The 15,597-nt window shown below is 47.3% G+C and overlaps 1 protein-coding gene across 4 annotated transcripts in view; it reads left to right on the top strand.

Moving 5' to 3' along the window:
* Positions 1 to 15,597, top strand: part of Spock1 (SPARC (osteonectin), cwcv and kazal like domains proteoglycan 1) — a 528,793-nt gene that overhangs the window by 224,569 nt on the left and 288,627 nt on the right. For all 4 annotated transcript variants that reach the window (XM_031359713.1, XM_031359712.1, XM_031359711.1 and 1 more), the window contains one exon: positions 4,331 to 4,376. In XM_031359713.1, coding sequence (XP_031215573.1) covers positions 4,331 to 4,376 — 46 coding nt within the window. The remainder of the gene's footprint in view (positions 1 to 4,330; positions 4,377 to 15,597) is intronic.

The following is a 15,597-nucleotide window of genomic DNA, read 5'->3' as shown; positions in this document are numbered from 1 at the left end:
GGTCGCACAGACTGTGCACGTGTTCTGGCCTCATTTCATGTTAGGCAAATTTCAAGCTTTCTCTAGAAGACTCGTAGTAGACTACAGTGCCCTGTGAATGACTAGCTTCGGGACCCCAAGAAACCAAAATCTGGAATATTCACATCTCTGAGGTAAATTCCATAGTGTTTGCATAGAAACTGCTCATGTTCTCCCTTTATATCACCCCTGGGTCACACCTATTAATTAATACAGTATAAATGCTATGTAAATGATTATTAGACAACATGGCCTGGGGAATAACTTATAAGAAAGTTGACTGTGTTCAGCTCTAGAGACATGGCATCTATGGGTATGGAGAACTAAGTGTATTGATATGTATCATCATACATATTAATGTGACTTGTGAATGTATACAGATTGCAATATAATTTATAATATGTACTATGTGATATAAAATACACATGTGCATGCATTTGTAGACAACTTTATATACAAATATATAACTTTATATATGTGTGTGTATGTGTACATGTGTGTATGTGTGTCTGTATGTGTACATATGTATGTATATGTATGTATCTGTATGTGTACAGTGTGTATATACTCATGAATGTATGTTTGTGTGTGTGTGTGTGTGTATGTTTGTATGTGGGCATATATGTGCATGTGTAAATGTGTGTGTGTGTGTATGTGTGCACAATACAGATTTTCTTTTCATGGGTACTGATCAGAAAAGAGTCTCTCTAAAACAAGTGAAGCCTCGGTTAATTTCTTTGCACTAGCTACTCATTTCAGAACATCCGGGCTGTGTTCCTGGGGATATCTAGCTAATGAATGAATTGAGAAATAGATTTTTGTCCCTGTTGATACTGTAGCATGGTATAATAGTCCCGCCCTGTCTCCGACTCACCATTGGCTGTGAGCACCGACCATCCTCTGCTCAGTCTCAGATGTAAAACAACTGATCCCTTTCTGACAGGTGATCAGGAGGGCTCCAAAGTCAGGCGGACTCTTCAGGCATTTGCTGCCCTGAAGTAGTGTATGAGTCAGTGATCAGTCAGTATACTCAGCCTCTGTTACGACAGATGGGTTCTTGGAGAGTCTTAACTGACCAGAGTTGGGGAGGTGTCACCTATGGGATAGTACAGTAAAATAAGATTTGCCTTTCTTCCTACAAATTAGCCTATGTGCTTCCTGTCTAAGAGAAGCCTGATACTCTTAGATCCTGCAGGGTAGGTGAGAGCAGCACCGTCAGCCATGTCACTCTGGCTGGGTAACACATTCATGGGTATTATTGAGTCTAATAAATGACTGTATTTAGATGTTTACTTTTCTAGTTAGGCTTATGTCTCAAAAGTGGCTATTTCTTGGCTCTTTCAAGTCCTTTCAAAGAACTCCATCATTAGATGACTGCATTTCTAGTCAAGAGGCCCGTTCCGACAGACTCACCTGTCAAGCTTCCATTTATTCAGTAGCCTTCATCCTCATGTGAGTTTGAACATTTTCTTGGGCTAGAAAAATGTTCAGAGGTGAGGGCTCTTAGAGTCCAGGTCTCTGCTGTCATTGCAAGTGGCCACTGAAGTCCTATTGCAGGACTAGACTATTACATAGAGCGGCATTGGGGTGTGGGGCCAGGCGCCCTGCGGGTAGTCAACAGCAAGACCTGTGTTTTCATTTAGACAGAAAAGGAAGACCTGGCTTCTGCAAACAGGGTCTTGGCCCCTAGAGAGGAAACGAGCCGAGATTTGGTGGCCTGACAGTTTGGGAGTGTAGAAAGCTGTCCTTGAGTCTCTGGGGGATCCCAGTGGTTAGGTAGGTGGGACCTGCGGATGATGAGCACACTCCCAGGTTAAGTCTGTAAAGGACATTCTTGCATCTCTGGCTCTTTGCACCTTGCTGGTACTGCCTCATCAAAATGTCTCCTAGAGGAAATTCACCTGAGCAGCTAAGCCTGCGTGGGCTTCCCTGAGGCACTGGTACACATTAGACTAGAGATCGTGAGTGCTCTGACACATCCTACTCTGAACCTGGCCGCAGGTGTGACATCTAGAAACCCCTCCCTGCTTCCCACTGCCCATTTCCCAAATGAGTTTTGTTGCATGGCTTCCGGTGCAGGGCTTTCCACCAGCTATGGCCAAAATTGTAATGCACAAAGCTTCAGGAGCTCCGGGCTCCTTAACCCGTGTTGTGGTCGACTTGCCTTTAGTGCGCTGAAAGCAACCAGATACAGGGTGTAATTCCCCATCCCACTTGGCCTTACTGGGCAAGGAGGTATTTGAAGGACTTACTTTTCCATAATGAGTTCCCATCCAGGCCCGCTTTCACATTTGCAGTCATTAGGCAATCTTATTATATTTGCAGCAGGTTTTAAACATTCCAAGGCAGATACTAGCTTTTAGCGGCCTTATGTTTAAGACTCTGCTTTCTTCCAAGAAGAAAAATATAAAAAAATAGCAATTAGAGTTAACCTGCAGAGTGACAAGGTCCAGGAGAATGGTTCCAATGCCATCAGGTTTTCCAGTGTGCTAAAATCATTAGGGGGTAGTCTGTTCTTCGGACTTGTTCAACTCAGTCTAGGACATCAAAGAGAATGTAACATGTGAGATTAAAGTGAAGTGACTCATCTTAGGCTCTGGCCCTTCCCGGTTGGACATATGTCTTTGGCTTCCAGAGTGTCCATGAATTAGGACAGCATGTTCAAGTGAAAATACTTCAGCAGGATCCTCCGCAGTACCCTAGGACTTAACAGCACCCTCTTTGCATGAGAAGAGTCCATTGTTTGGCAGCCTGAATAGTTTGTTATCTTTGTCCTCTATTGGCAAAAGCCAGTCCCTTTTGGGTAATCTCTTGCCTTACCCTTGTGAACCATAGACTTTTCTGTAAGAGGCTTGTGGAAGGCTAAGAGGACATTAATCGTCAGGCAGAAGCATCTGAGTGCTGAATATCCAATGTCTACACCTTGCCCTGAGATGGTTTAGCACTTGTGATCAGTGCTGAAACAGCATAAACCTCAATTTGGATTGTATTGAAAACAGTAAGTTGGAGGGGGGATGTTGCAGGTAGATTGATTATCCTAGACTTTCTCAATGATGGCCCTTGGGACAGATCTCAAGGCAAGTCAGGGGGACAGGACAGTTGCAGCATAAACTTCAAGCGGGAGCCAAGTGCATCATTCCTTAGAGTTAGACATAGCTCAGTGTGGAATCTCTGGGGTCCAGGGGAGCTGCTTGTCTTCCCTTCTGCTCTGCCGAATGGAACCACTGGCCATGGGGCAGTATGTTCTCATTTAACTCTAAATCTAGTTTCCTAAAATCTCTAATGCAGTCAGGTAATTGAAGGAGGAGGAGGCTCCTGAAACCCCCAGGAGATTGTGTAGGAGATGAAGTGAAGCAGGGACGGTACGGACAATAATTTAAACCAGCTGTACACTTTGATGTAAATTAACTTCACCAGAAGTCAAATAATTTCAGACAGCCTTTTGAAGGCGTCGGTGGTATGTGGAGTTCCTGGCCAAAACCACACCACTCACAAACTGGCTATCAACTGAAAAGGTCTCCAAATGTCCTAGAGGTGGCATGGTGTGGAGTGGAACACTATAGCATCTCTGGCTTGCCGAAGGGAAGGGTGGGGCCCAAGGTGGTTATTTGGAAGGGGCAGGGCTGTTGGAGGTAAGAAGAGTTAACAGAAGCCCGAAGAGCTAGTTTCTTACAGTTTCAAGGTAATGAAATGCCCACCTTGGCACATGCTTGATGCAGACTCCAGGTAGCAACTGCTTGGCTGCACTGGGAGCAGGAAATCTTTTGCTTTCTTACCTTCCTCCTTTCCTAAAACAAAAGACAGTAAGCTAAACACACACCCAGGGTCCCTTTAACATTTGCACGGCCCTTTGGTTTTAGACTCTGTAAAGTGTTGGGAAACTGGAAATGTGCAGCACAAGATATATGTCTCCTTGTAAAGGAAATGCTGGCAGTTAAATTATCAGCTGTTACAAACACAGGGGCTTAATCATAAGTGAGAGCAGCCAGGCATCACCTCCAGTGTAATTGATAGCAAATACACCTCACACCCAGGAGATGCCTGGGTTTATATGTCAAACCAAGACAAGCAGAGCTGCCTCTGTATCAGGCTGAAGTGTTTTTATAACTCCTAGTGTTTAGTATATTCAGTTTGAAAGGTGTGAACAGGGGAAGTAAATTGATATGTTTGATTGCATTTTAGTGCTTGTTTGGGGGAAGAGCTGTAAGTGGTGAGGGTTTTCCTTTGTGTTTTGGAAACCGGGGACAAGTCAGTTTTTACGCAGTTCAGTGCGAGGCATCCGACACCTGACCTTTGTGTTTTTCTCTCCTAGGATGACTATTTCAGAAACTGGAATCCCAACAAGCCCTTCGACCAAGGTAAAGGACGCATCGTCCTAGCTGGCCACACCGCTGGGAATGTCAACTCATTTTCCCGCCTTTGCATGCATAGTTGACTGTCTCCCTCCCTCAGAGGCTTACCTAGCTGTCTGAGTTCGTTGACTTTGGAGCTTGAACTAAGTGGAGTGGTAGAAATTATTTTATCAAATTGAGCATTTGTCTGAGGTTATTTCCAGATAGATTTAAATACTTTAAAAAAAAAAAAAACTTGAACCAACCAGTGCAATTATTGATTGGTTTTGTTTAAAAAAAAATGGGAAAGTGATTATCAAGCTTGTGAATTATGAGGCTGGCTGTACCCAGCAGTTTTATTCATAGAAGGTTCTATGCTGAAAGATGTCCCTGAAATTCACTGATGGGAAAAGAATACTTCTGGGTGACTTTCAAGGATACTTGGAATCATTTCTTAAATGCGTCCTTTATGGTTTTTATTTTTTTAAAACAATTTAGTTATTTTGTATGTGAGAGTGTATGTGTATGCAAGTGCACATGTGTGTCTGTGTGAGTATGTGTGTGTGTGTGTGTGCATATAAGTGCACATGTGTGCATACATGTGAGTCTGAGTTTGTGTGTATGTGTGTGTGTGTGTGTGTGTGTGTGTGTGTGTGTGTATGTATGTGTACGTGTGTCTGAAAAGTCAGAGATGACTTTCAGGAGCTGGACCCCTCCTTCCCCATGTGGGATACAGTTGTCACACTCAGATCATCTGGATTGGTGGGAAGCACTTTTACCCTCTGAGCCATCCAGCCAAGCCCTGTCCATCATGGCTTCTAAGTAGAAGCTGTTGCAGTGTCTAGCCATGGGCAGGTAGAGGTTAGCCTTGTCCTCCTGGGTCCTGGCCGCTCAGCCCAGCAGCCATGGAACTGTTTTCAGGGAGGCAGGTGTAAGTCACTAGGTCCTTGTCTGAATCACTAGGACACAATGAGGGACCACTTTGAATTGCTGTTCTGTTCTTGCTGTCCTGTGTGTGGCAGCTCTTGGCCCAGACACCACTGCAGGAAATAATGTTAATCTGTGTTGTGGATATGCGTGTACCATTAACCCTGAAACCCAGAGGAGACATGGTCTTCTGTGGATATTTCCAATGGCTCAGAATTCTGAGCCTCAGCTTCAGTTTGCTTTTGACCCCGGACTCTCCTCCTTCTCACCAGCAAACCTGACGTTCAGATTTCCACGAATTTGTCCCAAACCTTGAGGCAGTGCAACGTCCTGTCCGTTCACGCCCTCACGCTTTCATCTATCCATCCCCCTACCCATAACATTTACTGAGCTCTCACTGTTTGCACAAATGCCAAGCCAAAGGACCAAGCAAAGAGCCACGGATCCCCCAGAGCCACTCAGAGTGAGGAGCAAGGAGCAAGAATGGGCATGATGGGATGCGCTAATGGCCGAGGTGCAGGTGTGTGCAGGGAAGCATGCATAGCTATGGAGAGAACTGTGGTAGGGGGCTTGCGGGTCAGCGTGTTGGAGGGAATGGGAGGAGAGTGTGTGCAGACAGCTTTCCTTTGGAGGATTTGCCTGGGTTGCACGTGCATTAACCTTCCAGGGTATTGTTCTTTTACAATCACTACATCATCTCAACAGTTCACAATAGCATATATGAAGGTATTAGTCCCCTATGCTAAGCATTGCTTTAATTTTTCAAGTGTTTTTGTAGAAGACTATCTCTTCATTTGTGAAGAATACTCATAGATACAGAATGACCCATCCCCTGCCTGTGTATGACACGGGAGTCCATCTGATGACCTCTACTCCAGGTTCCCCACTATGTCAGCTCAGCTGTGAGCCATCCTGAGCTGATGATGCTCTATGCTCAGACACATCCATAGGTGCTTGTCCTCCAAGGACCTAGTAGCCATCAGAGTTTCTCCCTCCCAGGGCTTTCAGACATGGAAATTCCACAGAAGGAAGGCACATCTGCTTTGTTAATGCACACGAGAGAGAAGAGAATATACAAAGACAAGGGCCTATGATTCCTGGATGGATAAATGAGAACTCTCCTTGCTCTGATGGCCACACGGGACTTTGAGTCCCAAGGGAAGCACAGCATTAAAGCTTAGGCAAAAACTCCAGACAAGGATTTGGCCACTGTTCTGAACAGAGCTCTGAGCAGCTGTGCATGCTTGGGAACTTAGGTCTGCTGAGATGAGTCCCCTCCCCATACCTCGTGATGCTCAGGGGTACAGGTGAGAGTCCTGCCTGGTAGCTCTCTGTGGCTGCTTTGGCTATGAGGGTGGTAAATTGAGGGTAGCCATCCCTTAAAATAGCAGTTACCTGTGTGCTGCTCAGCAGAAAGGGTTACTGGGGGCACTGACACCATGCAGTGAAATAAAAACCACAGGCACTGACCACACGGGGCATTTCATCTTCTGGAAAGTAGGAGAGTTACGGAACTCCACGGAAACTGTCAGAAGCGCGAGCCATTTCCATTCAGCCCCAGTGCGCTTTCTGCCGCTGTGATAAACACCACAGCCAAAAACAACTTGAGGAGGACAGGGTTTATTTGGCTTACAGGTTACAGTCCATCATGAAGGAAAGTCAGGCCAGGAACTCAAGCAGGAACCCAGACGCGGGAACTGAAGCAAAGACCATGGGAGAACACTGCTCATAGGCTGGATCCCCCTGGCCTGCTCAGCCATCTCTTTTTTGTACAACTCAGGACCACCTGTGGTGGACTGGGCCCATACTTGCCTGATCTGCCAGAGGACTAGCGACACGGCTGGGGTTGTAGCCATTGATGTAGCCCTCACCATGTGGGTCTGGATCCTTAGTACCCACAGGCTCAGAAGCAAGCGTGCAGTCCCTGGGCTCCTGAAGCTGATGGGAGGTGGGGACAGGAGAGTCCTCAGAAGCTCATGGGCTGGCTAGTCTGGGGCACACAGGATGCAAAGACAAACATGGAGACTGCCCTCTGACCTACACGTGCCCACTGTGGCACATGCCTTATGACACTCATGCGCGCACACACACACACACACACACACACACACACACACATACACACACATACACAGTGGGGGTGGCAGACAGAAAAAGGGGAAGAGGAGATCAAACGCACATTTGTATCAAGGAAACATTTACTTGGCACAGAAAGAACTTGTTGAATACCCTGCTCAGAGTTCAGAAAATCTGTCAAATGTCTAATATTGGTCATAGGGAGAGAACCAAGGAGGGTCTCTCTTATGGGACATGCCTAGTTTCACAGGTATGGAGTGTGGATGTCACTGATAGGGACATGCCATGGGTAGCAACAGGGATGCCATCTGGCTCATGGAGACACTCATAAGTTGGTACTTGTTTACATGAATGGCATGGCTCCATCATCAGTATTGCAACTTTTCTCAGCTTCGGCTCGGCCTCACACAGTCTATACCTTTGGTTGTAGCTCAGGCTCTCTGTTGCTGCATAGTTAGTCTTGCTAATATTAATCACTTCTAGTGCTGAGGGAACGGACTCTGTGAGATCAGTCATCCACTGTGCGGTCAGGGAGCCGTGGAGCTTTGTGGGAACAGGCCTGGAGCATGAGTGGGGTTGAGGTTTGTCCAAACCCCAGAAATCTTGTCCTGAGATCAGAAGGAGTAGGATTGCCTCCCCCTACCCGCCAGCCCCTGCCCTGGGTCTCCATGTCCTGGCACATGTAGACATGTGCCCAGACCTTTGCCCTATCACAGGAGATCATATGGCCAGGTTTAATTTCCTTTCTTCTTATAAGGTCATGTCCAGGAGCACTTGGAGTTCCTCCTTATGCCAATGAGGCATCCCCAGCACCCTGGCCCTGGACCAATGATGTACACTCACCCCATAGGCCCTGCTCACCCCCAAAGGTTTAAATAGCCTTTGTTCCCTCTTCACCCCTCCCCCTACCGCCACCAATTAAACAAGCTGCTCAATGAAGCCTGCCTCCCAAGAAGTCTGCTCTTGTCTCGCTCACCCATCTCCGGAGTTCTCCATCACCTCCAGCCATTCCCACCATTAAGGGGAAGGGGGCAGATTGTGTCCAAAGGAGAAAGATAGAATTTGTGGAACTACAATACTAGCATTAAGGAAATAAAATATAGCTTTTGGGGGTTCAGAGTTGGGGATTAACAAGCCATGTAGCAAATTCTAATGAGTTACTTTGAAGCTTCCCAATCTTCCTTTTAGAAAAAGAACAGGGAAGCCTGTTTGCAGCATTGTTTATGGGATATCTGGGGAGGTGTTGTTGCATGGGAGTGTGGGAAATTGTGTGTCTGTGTGTGCTTCTGTAAAGGCATGCTCACTTTAGCATGTTTAGAATGCAATTCTGATGATGCGAATATGTCTCAGCGTGATGGAGCACAGATGGGCTTAGATCTCTCATATAGCTGTGGTCCACTCAGGAATGAGCCTGCCAGTTGATGCTTATATGAAGTCCCAACTGATGGGCAAACAGCGTTAGGTCTCAGAGACTCAGCATGGGACCTGTTAGAGACAAGTGGACTTCTTTATAGAGAAAGACACAAATGTATAAGGGACAGCACACAGATGTATTGGGGACAGCACCCAGATGTGTCGGGGACAGCACACAGTCTTGGCTTTCAGGGTGATGCTTCTTGGGCAGAGAGTGGGCATCATCTTGTCTAGCAGGCCAGCAGGGGCTGGCCATCAGTGGACTCAGATGACAATAGAACAATAGAAACGTCCATGAATCTATCTTTAGATTTTAAAAAGGCCAGGGAGTCAGGAACCCCAGTTCATATACTGGTGACTCATGGCACGAGAGAAGAAAACCCTGGCACTGAGGTAACCTGTTATGCTAACTTTCCAGTAAGCTCAGATGTTGACCAAAAGCACAGAACATTCACAGGAAAGTTTTACAACTAAGAGGGGAGGGGTCTTCCCATTCTCCAGCTGCCCTTTGGGTCCCAGAGGCCAGTGGGTGCCACACCGTGCCCTGTTGCTGAGCTCAGAGAGGAGAGTGGACAAGAGGGTTCACTTATGGAATTGTTTGGGACTTTTCCATCTAGATGAATCTGGAAATTTACACACACAACCAGACAGAGATGCGGAGTCTGTGGCTTTTTTCTTGGTGTGGAATTTAACCTCCCCCTCTACAGAGCCTCTGATCTGCATTCATTCAGCCTTGAAGACCAATTCTTAGGGCTTCATTCAGCTTCCCTGAGCCTGGGAACTGCTGTATTTCAGAGGCAGCTTGGCCACGTTTGTGGGGAGCAACACACTAGTTTTCCCCAGCTTCCTCACATTTCCAAAACAGTCATTTCCCTTTTGCCATACAACTTCAGGAAAATGTTTCCCCTAACCCAACACTTCTGGTTCTCCTGCACCCTACCTCACTCCAATGAAATTAATTCTTCCCTCCTCGTTTCTTGTATGTCTTAACTCTGACAATGAAATAGCTATCATTTTTTAAAAAATTGGAGTATTGATTTTTAAATGTTGCAACTTGATTCTGGCAGGGAAGAGAACATTATTAATTCAAATATTGGTGTTCTTGGGTTTAACTCCATCTCATGGCTTTGAAATTGGATCAGGTTAAATGTTTGGTCTTTACTCTGACTCTGCCCATTTCCCCTGCCTGAAATAAAACATCAGATGTGTAATATTGAAATCCCACGGGAACCTCTCTTGGTCCTGTCTCCCATTTTCATTTTTCTAAAGGTGACAGCTTTCCTTTCCATGTCATCTGCGCATGTGCACAAGGTGTTCCATTAAACTATGTGTTTCACAGTAGAAATCAGTGTCTTTGTCTTTAACTGGCTCCCGGCACTCAGCACAGGGCTCAGCATAGTATCTGATAATTTTGTTTTTGTAGCTGAAGATTTCGTGGTTCTGTTACAATGTAGAGTTCCTGCAGGTGCTACTGTTCACTCTGACTCCCACAGAAGATGACTTCATTCTCTCTCTCTCTTTCTCTCTCTCTCTCTCTCTCTCTCTCTCTCTCGTTTTTGTTTTTGGGGTACTTTTTCTTAACCTTCCCAGCAGGTACACACTGACTTTCCTGTCCGGCCTTTAGGCCTGCAGGTAGTGGCGCCTCCCAGAGGGGAGCCGTGGTGGGATGCCATACCGGCTAATTTTATGTCAACTCGACACAAGCTGGAGTCATTTTGGGAGCGGGAATCTCCATGGAAAACGTTCTCACCAGATTGGCCTGTGGGCCAGCCTGTGGTGTATGTTCTTAATTAATGATTGATGTGAGAGGACCTAACCCATGGTGGTGGGCTGGCGGTCATGGATTGTGTAAGAGCAGTCTGGGTAAGCTAAGGAGCAAGCCAGTACTCGGCACTTCTCCATGACGTCGGCATCGGCTCTTGCCTCCGGGTTCCTGCCATGTTAGAGTTTCTGCTCTGGGTGATGGACCATAGTGGGACTCTAAGCTGACATAAACCTTTCCTCCCCAACTTATTTATCATCATGATACTTAACCACAGAGATAGTAACCCCAACCAAGACAAACGCAACAATGCCAGCATTAAGATGGCTGGCTTTGGCAAATCCCATGGCCTCCCTTTACTCGAGGTTGCCTGTCACCGCTATAAAGGCGTCTCAGACCCTTGCTATCATGAGCGTTGAGTTCCGAGAGCATCCTTCTGTATTTGTTTTCTCATAGAGGAGAGAAAAATGAAACACTCAAAACATAATGCTCTTCCTTTTAAAGCTACAGGCTAACCAATGAGGTATGAATATAACTTCAATAAAACCCGTAGAATTAAACGGGCCTTTTAACTACCAGGGAGGCGGGGAGGCACTTAGTGTAAGCAGAAGGAAAGGCCCAAGCAGGGGCTGGTTTCTTACCTCAGAGGCCTACGGGACCTTGCACAGGGGTGTGGAGGACAGGGAGTGGGTGAAGGGTTCCTGGTTAGATCTTGGCTGTGCCATTACTCAGTGGCCCCTTTGATACACCCTTTACTTCCTCATCTGTAGAGAGGCACTAATAAGTGATTCCATCTACACAGGCATTTGTGAAAGTGACTGTTAATGCTCGCAAGGGCCCCGGGGCTGGCTGGGTGTGGAGTGTTCCTAATGAACCTGTGTCCCTTCCAGTCTCATTTGCTAGGTGTATTGCAGGGTCCCCATCCTCCCCCAGTGCTGGGATGAAACGTGCATGGTATGCTCTCGGACCCTCTGGCTTCTTTGATATCTTACCTCCAAATGGGGAAAGGATAATGGAGTCATGAGAGAAGTAAAAACTCACTTCGTGGTCACAGGCACTGTCACTTAGTGTCACTTACTGTCTCCACAGAAGAGCCTCCTCGGACCGTCCTGTCCATTCTAAAGCCATGCTGATGACTCCCCTCAAACTTATTTGATATTAGTTTTTATTCAAGAGGGATGTGCTGCGTACGATTCCACCTCGCATGTGGGCCAGTGGCCTCTGGATTAATTACGGTGTGTTTGTTGAGCCGCAGTGAGCCAGCTTTGGCTTAGATGAATTCTCAACAGAGTGAAATATGTCAGCTGAATTTAAAAGTCCATCCATATTGCTGGCTTACCTTCCTTCTAGGAGAGTGTAGGGTAGATTCGTGGTTTGCTTCATTTGCACAGAAGGGAGATGGCTGCCTAAGAGAATGCTGGACTATACGCTGTGCCTGAAATTGAAACATTTTGCTTGTTAGTACCCTCATCTGAATTAGGTTGCATATGATTAATGGAGACTGAGTAATGTTCCTTTTATGTAGTCACTGCGTGTACAGGAGCCAATAGCATCTGTGGGGAAGTCTCTGGCTCTGCAGCACTGGAGACAGGCCTCCATTCCTAACTCTGCCCGTCTGTAGCCCTGTGCAATAGGACAGGCACTGACTTCTTGGGCCTTGGGTTCCTTGTCTCTCCAGAGCTTATGGGGTTTATTATATCTATGACATGTAGAAGCTACTAAATTGATTCAACCTCACTCTAAAGAATACAGCCAGGGTCAGAGAGAGTTCTGTCATAGGATGTGCTATTACTGTTTCCTTCCGGAGCCTCAGTGGTGGGAGGATCTGTGTACTTGAGGGAGAGCTAGCTGGCCTGTCAGTCATCAAGTCAAGCTTGTGGGTGCGGCTCCCACTGAAGTTTGCTCTCCAGACGGACACCCAGTAAATATGGTCAGCTGGAGGGTGCCGGAAGGTACCCCTAAGAAGCTTTTAGGATCAGGGGAGCTCAGGTCAGAGGTCATTAGTCTCTCCTGGGTGATGTCTGGGAGAAGATCGTAGAGGAAGTGCTTCATGCCTTCCTAAAGACGGGCATGCATTTGGAGGAGGGCTACAGTGGAAGGAGACAGCAAGGAGAAGTGTTTCCTGATCACGGCCAATCGCCATGACCATGAGTAGAGTCACCAGTGTGAGGGACTCAGGGCTACTACAAACGAGTGCATCAGAGTGAGTCACTCATAAGCAACTCACCCTTGTTCCTCCTCCTTCTGGAAGCCACAGCCTGAGCTCAACGTGGCAGCATGAGGAAGGGGGAAGGGGTCTGGTGAGGGCCTTTTTTCAGTTAACCATGGCTAACTTCTCCTCCAGTCTTTTCAGGGAAGCCAGAGCCAGGGTATCTCCTGGGAACTCATAAGGACTCCGCGCCATTGGACACCATCCGAATCTTATTCTATCTCCCAGAATCCTCACCACTGGGACTCTCACACTGGACCTTAAGACATCAACATCTGAGCTTTCAGGGAACACAAGCCTTCAGTCCATCACAGGCAGGACACTCCTCTTAGAAATGCTGCTCTTAAAGAGACACGAGGCCAATATACTCTGCTGCTGGCCCTGAAGGTTTTGTCTCTTACCTGCTCATCTCTGAGCTCTCCTGCACCTCGAGCAGGTGACTGAACAGGCAGGTAGACCCGGTGCCACGTGTGGGAAGTCGGGTCCCTGATAGCCTGTCCCAAGGGCTGGCAGGCTGCTGGGATGATCAGGCGTATCGAGAAAGGAAGGTGTTTGTGTCTATGTGGGAAGCTTCCGTCTCCACTGCTGGCAACATGGGTGGTTGAGATAATATTAGAGAGCCAGCTAGCTGTACTGGCTTTACGGTATTTGAGAAGGAAGAGGATTTTCACAAAACTGAGGCCAGCCTAGGTTACACAGTGAGTTCTAGGCTAGCCTGGGTTATAACATAAACCTCTGCATCAAAATAGACAAAACAACAGCAAAGGAAACAACACTAGATAAGGTCATTGTGTCTCTGGGCTGCTTGCACCTGCTGTCCTACTGGGAGCCAGTAGCTTTGGGTTAGACTTTGCCTTCTTGGTTTAGGGGTGTGTGTGTGTGTGTGTGTGTGTGTGTGTAGTGTGTATGTATGTGAGTGTGTGTATGTGCTTTTGTGTGTGGTGTATGTGTATGTGAGTGTGTGTGTGCTTATGTGTGGTGTGTATGTGTGTATGGCATGTGTGTGTATGTGTGTGGTGTGTGTATATGTGAGTGTGTGTATGTGCTTTTGTGTGGTGTGTGTGTGTATGGCATGTGTATGTGTCATTAGGTCCTTTGGGATTCTCTCTAACCTGGAACATCTGGGTCTCCAAGAGATGGACATAGTACTTGGCTAAGTTGGAGAGTTAACTGTGCTCAGAGAGCAGAGGCACAAAGGAACTCAAAACAAGATTAAAAGCCTGAAGCCTGGGCAGTGGAGGGCTGAGACTGCTAGTTTGATATGGCCTTTTGTATCTCCTAGAGATCTAGGGATGAGTTGTTTAAAACACATGTGCGCGCGCACACACACACACATACACACACACACTTTCTCTGTCTGTCTCTCTAATACATACAACAAAAACAACAAGAACATGGTGTAGTTGGGACTGAGAAGCCCTAGTACCCCCAAGCATTAGGCAGAGCCAGCTTGAGCTGGCAAACACTGGTGGAGGGACTGGGGATTTGGGCTACCTGGGCATCAAAGGGCTGGTCTGTGCCTGGCCAGGTGGAGCCATGTGCCATTGCCCCAGCGGCTTCTCTTCACTTCAGAGCAGGCTGAGAATGTCAGCGGAAGCCTTTGTTAAGATAGAAAGACTCCAGTTAGGTAAAAAAAAATTGCTTTAGTTACATTTCTGTTGCTGTTATAAAAATATCCTGACAAAAACCAGCTTAAGGGAGAACTGGGTTTGAGTTTACAGTCCCAGGTTCTATAGATCCTCATTTTGGGGAAGTCAAGGTGGGGAGCTGAAACAGCTGGTCGCATCATGTCTCCACTCAAGAGCAAAGAGAAATGAATGCATTTGTGCTGAAGGCTGGGCTAGCTTTCTCTACCCGTAGACAGTCTACAGCCCCACACCAGGGAAGGGTGCTGCCCACTGGCAGGCTGCCTGGCTCCATCAGGTAAAGCAGTGAAGGCTACCCCTCACACACATGCCCACAGGCAAACCTCATCTAGACAAACCTCCTTGGGCCTCTTCTTTAGCTGATTCTGGATTTGCATCAACTTGCCGATTTAAAGTCACCATCATATTTGACTGTGGTGTCTTTGGGAACCTGCATTCTCCACTGTCTCTCATTGCATTCCGCTCCAGCCCTGTCCGCCTCCCACCTCCCTACCTCTAAGACTTGGTGATGAATGTGTTCGCCACCTCCTCTCTGCACCTGTGTCAGGGAATGTTCCATTTTCCTGCAGACACCTACTTAAAACGTTCTTTTTTTTTTTTTTAATTTACATTCCAGTAGTTGCCCACATCTTCCCACAGTTCCTCATCCATTCCTTCTTCCCCCCTTTCCTCTAAGAGGATGCTCCCCCCCCACACACACCAGGCCCCTCTCCCTGAGGCCCCAAGTCTCTTGAGGATTAGGTGCACCTTCTCCCACTGAGGCCAGACCAGGCAGTCCTTTGTTATATATGTGCCAGGGCCCTTGGACCAGCCCACATATGCTGCTTGGTTGGTAGCTCAGTCTCTGGGAACTCCCTGGGGTCTGGGTGAGTTGAGACAGCTGGTCTTCCTATGGGGTCACCCTCCCTTTACAGCTTCTTCAATCCATCCCCTAATTCAGCCACAGGAGTCCCCGACTTCGGTCCAGTTGTTGGGTGTAGGTGTCTGCATCTGTCTCGGCCAGCTGCTGGTAGGGCATCTGTGAGGACAGCCATGACAGGCTCCCATCTGTAAGCCGATCATAGCATTAGTGTTCGGGTCAGGCTTTGGTGCCTCCCCCACCCCGTGAGATGGATCCTCCCCCCACCCCGTGAGATGGATCCTCCCTCCACCCCATGAGATGGATCCTCCCCCTACCCTGTGAGATGTATCCTCCCCCCACCCCGTGAGATAGAT

The sequence above is a fragment of the Mastomys coucha genome, unplaced genomic scaffold, assembly GCF_008632895.1.
Source record: "Mastomys coucha isolate ucsf_1 unplaced genomic scaffold, UCSF_Mcou_1 pScaffold7, whole genome shotgun sequence".
NCBI lineage: Eukaryota > Metazoa > Chordata > Mammalia > Rodentia > Muridae > Mastomys > Mastomys coucha.
The sequence above is the reverse complement of the archived record's forward strand: the minus strand, read 5'-3'. Positions and strand labels throughout refer to the sequence as shown.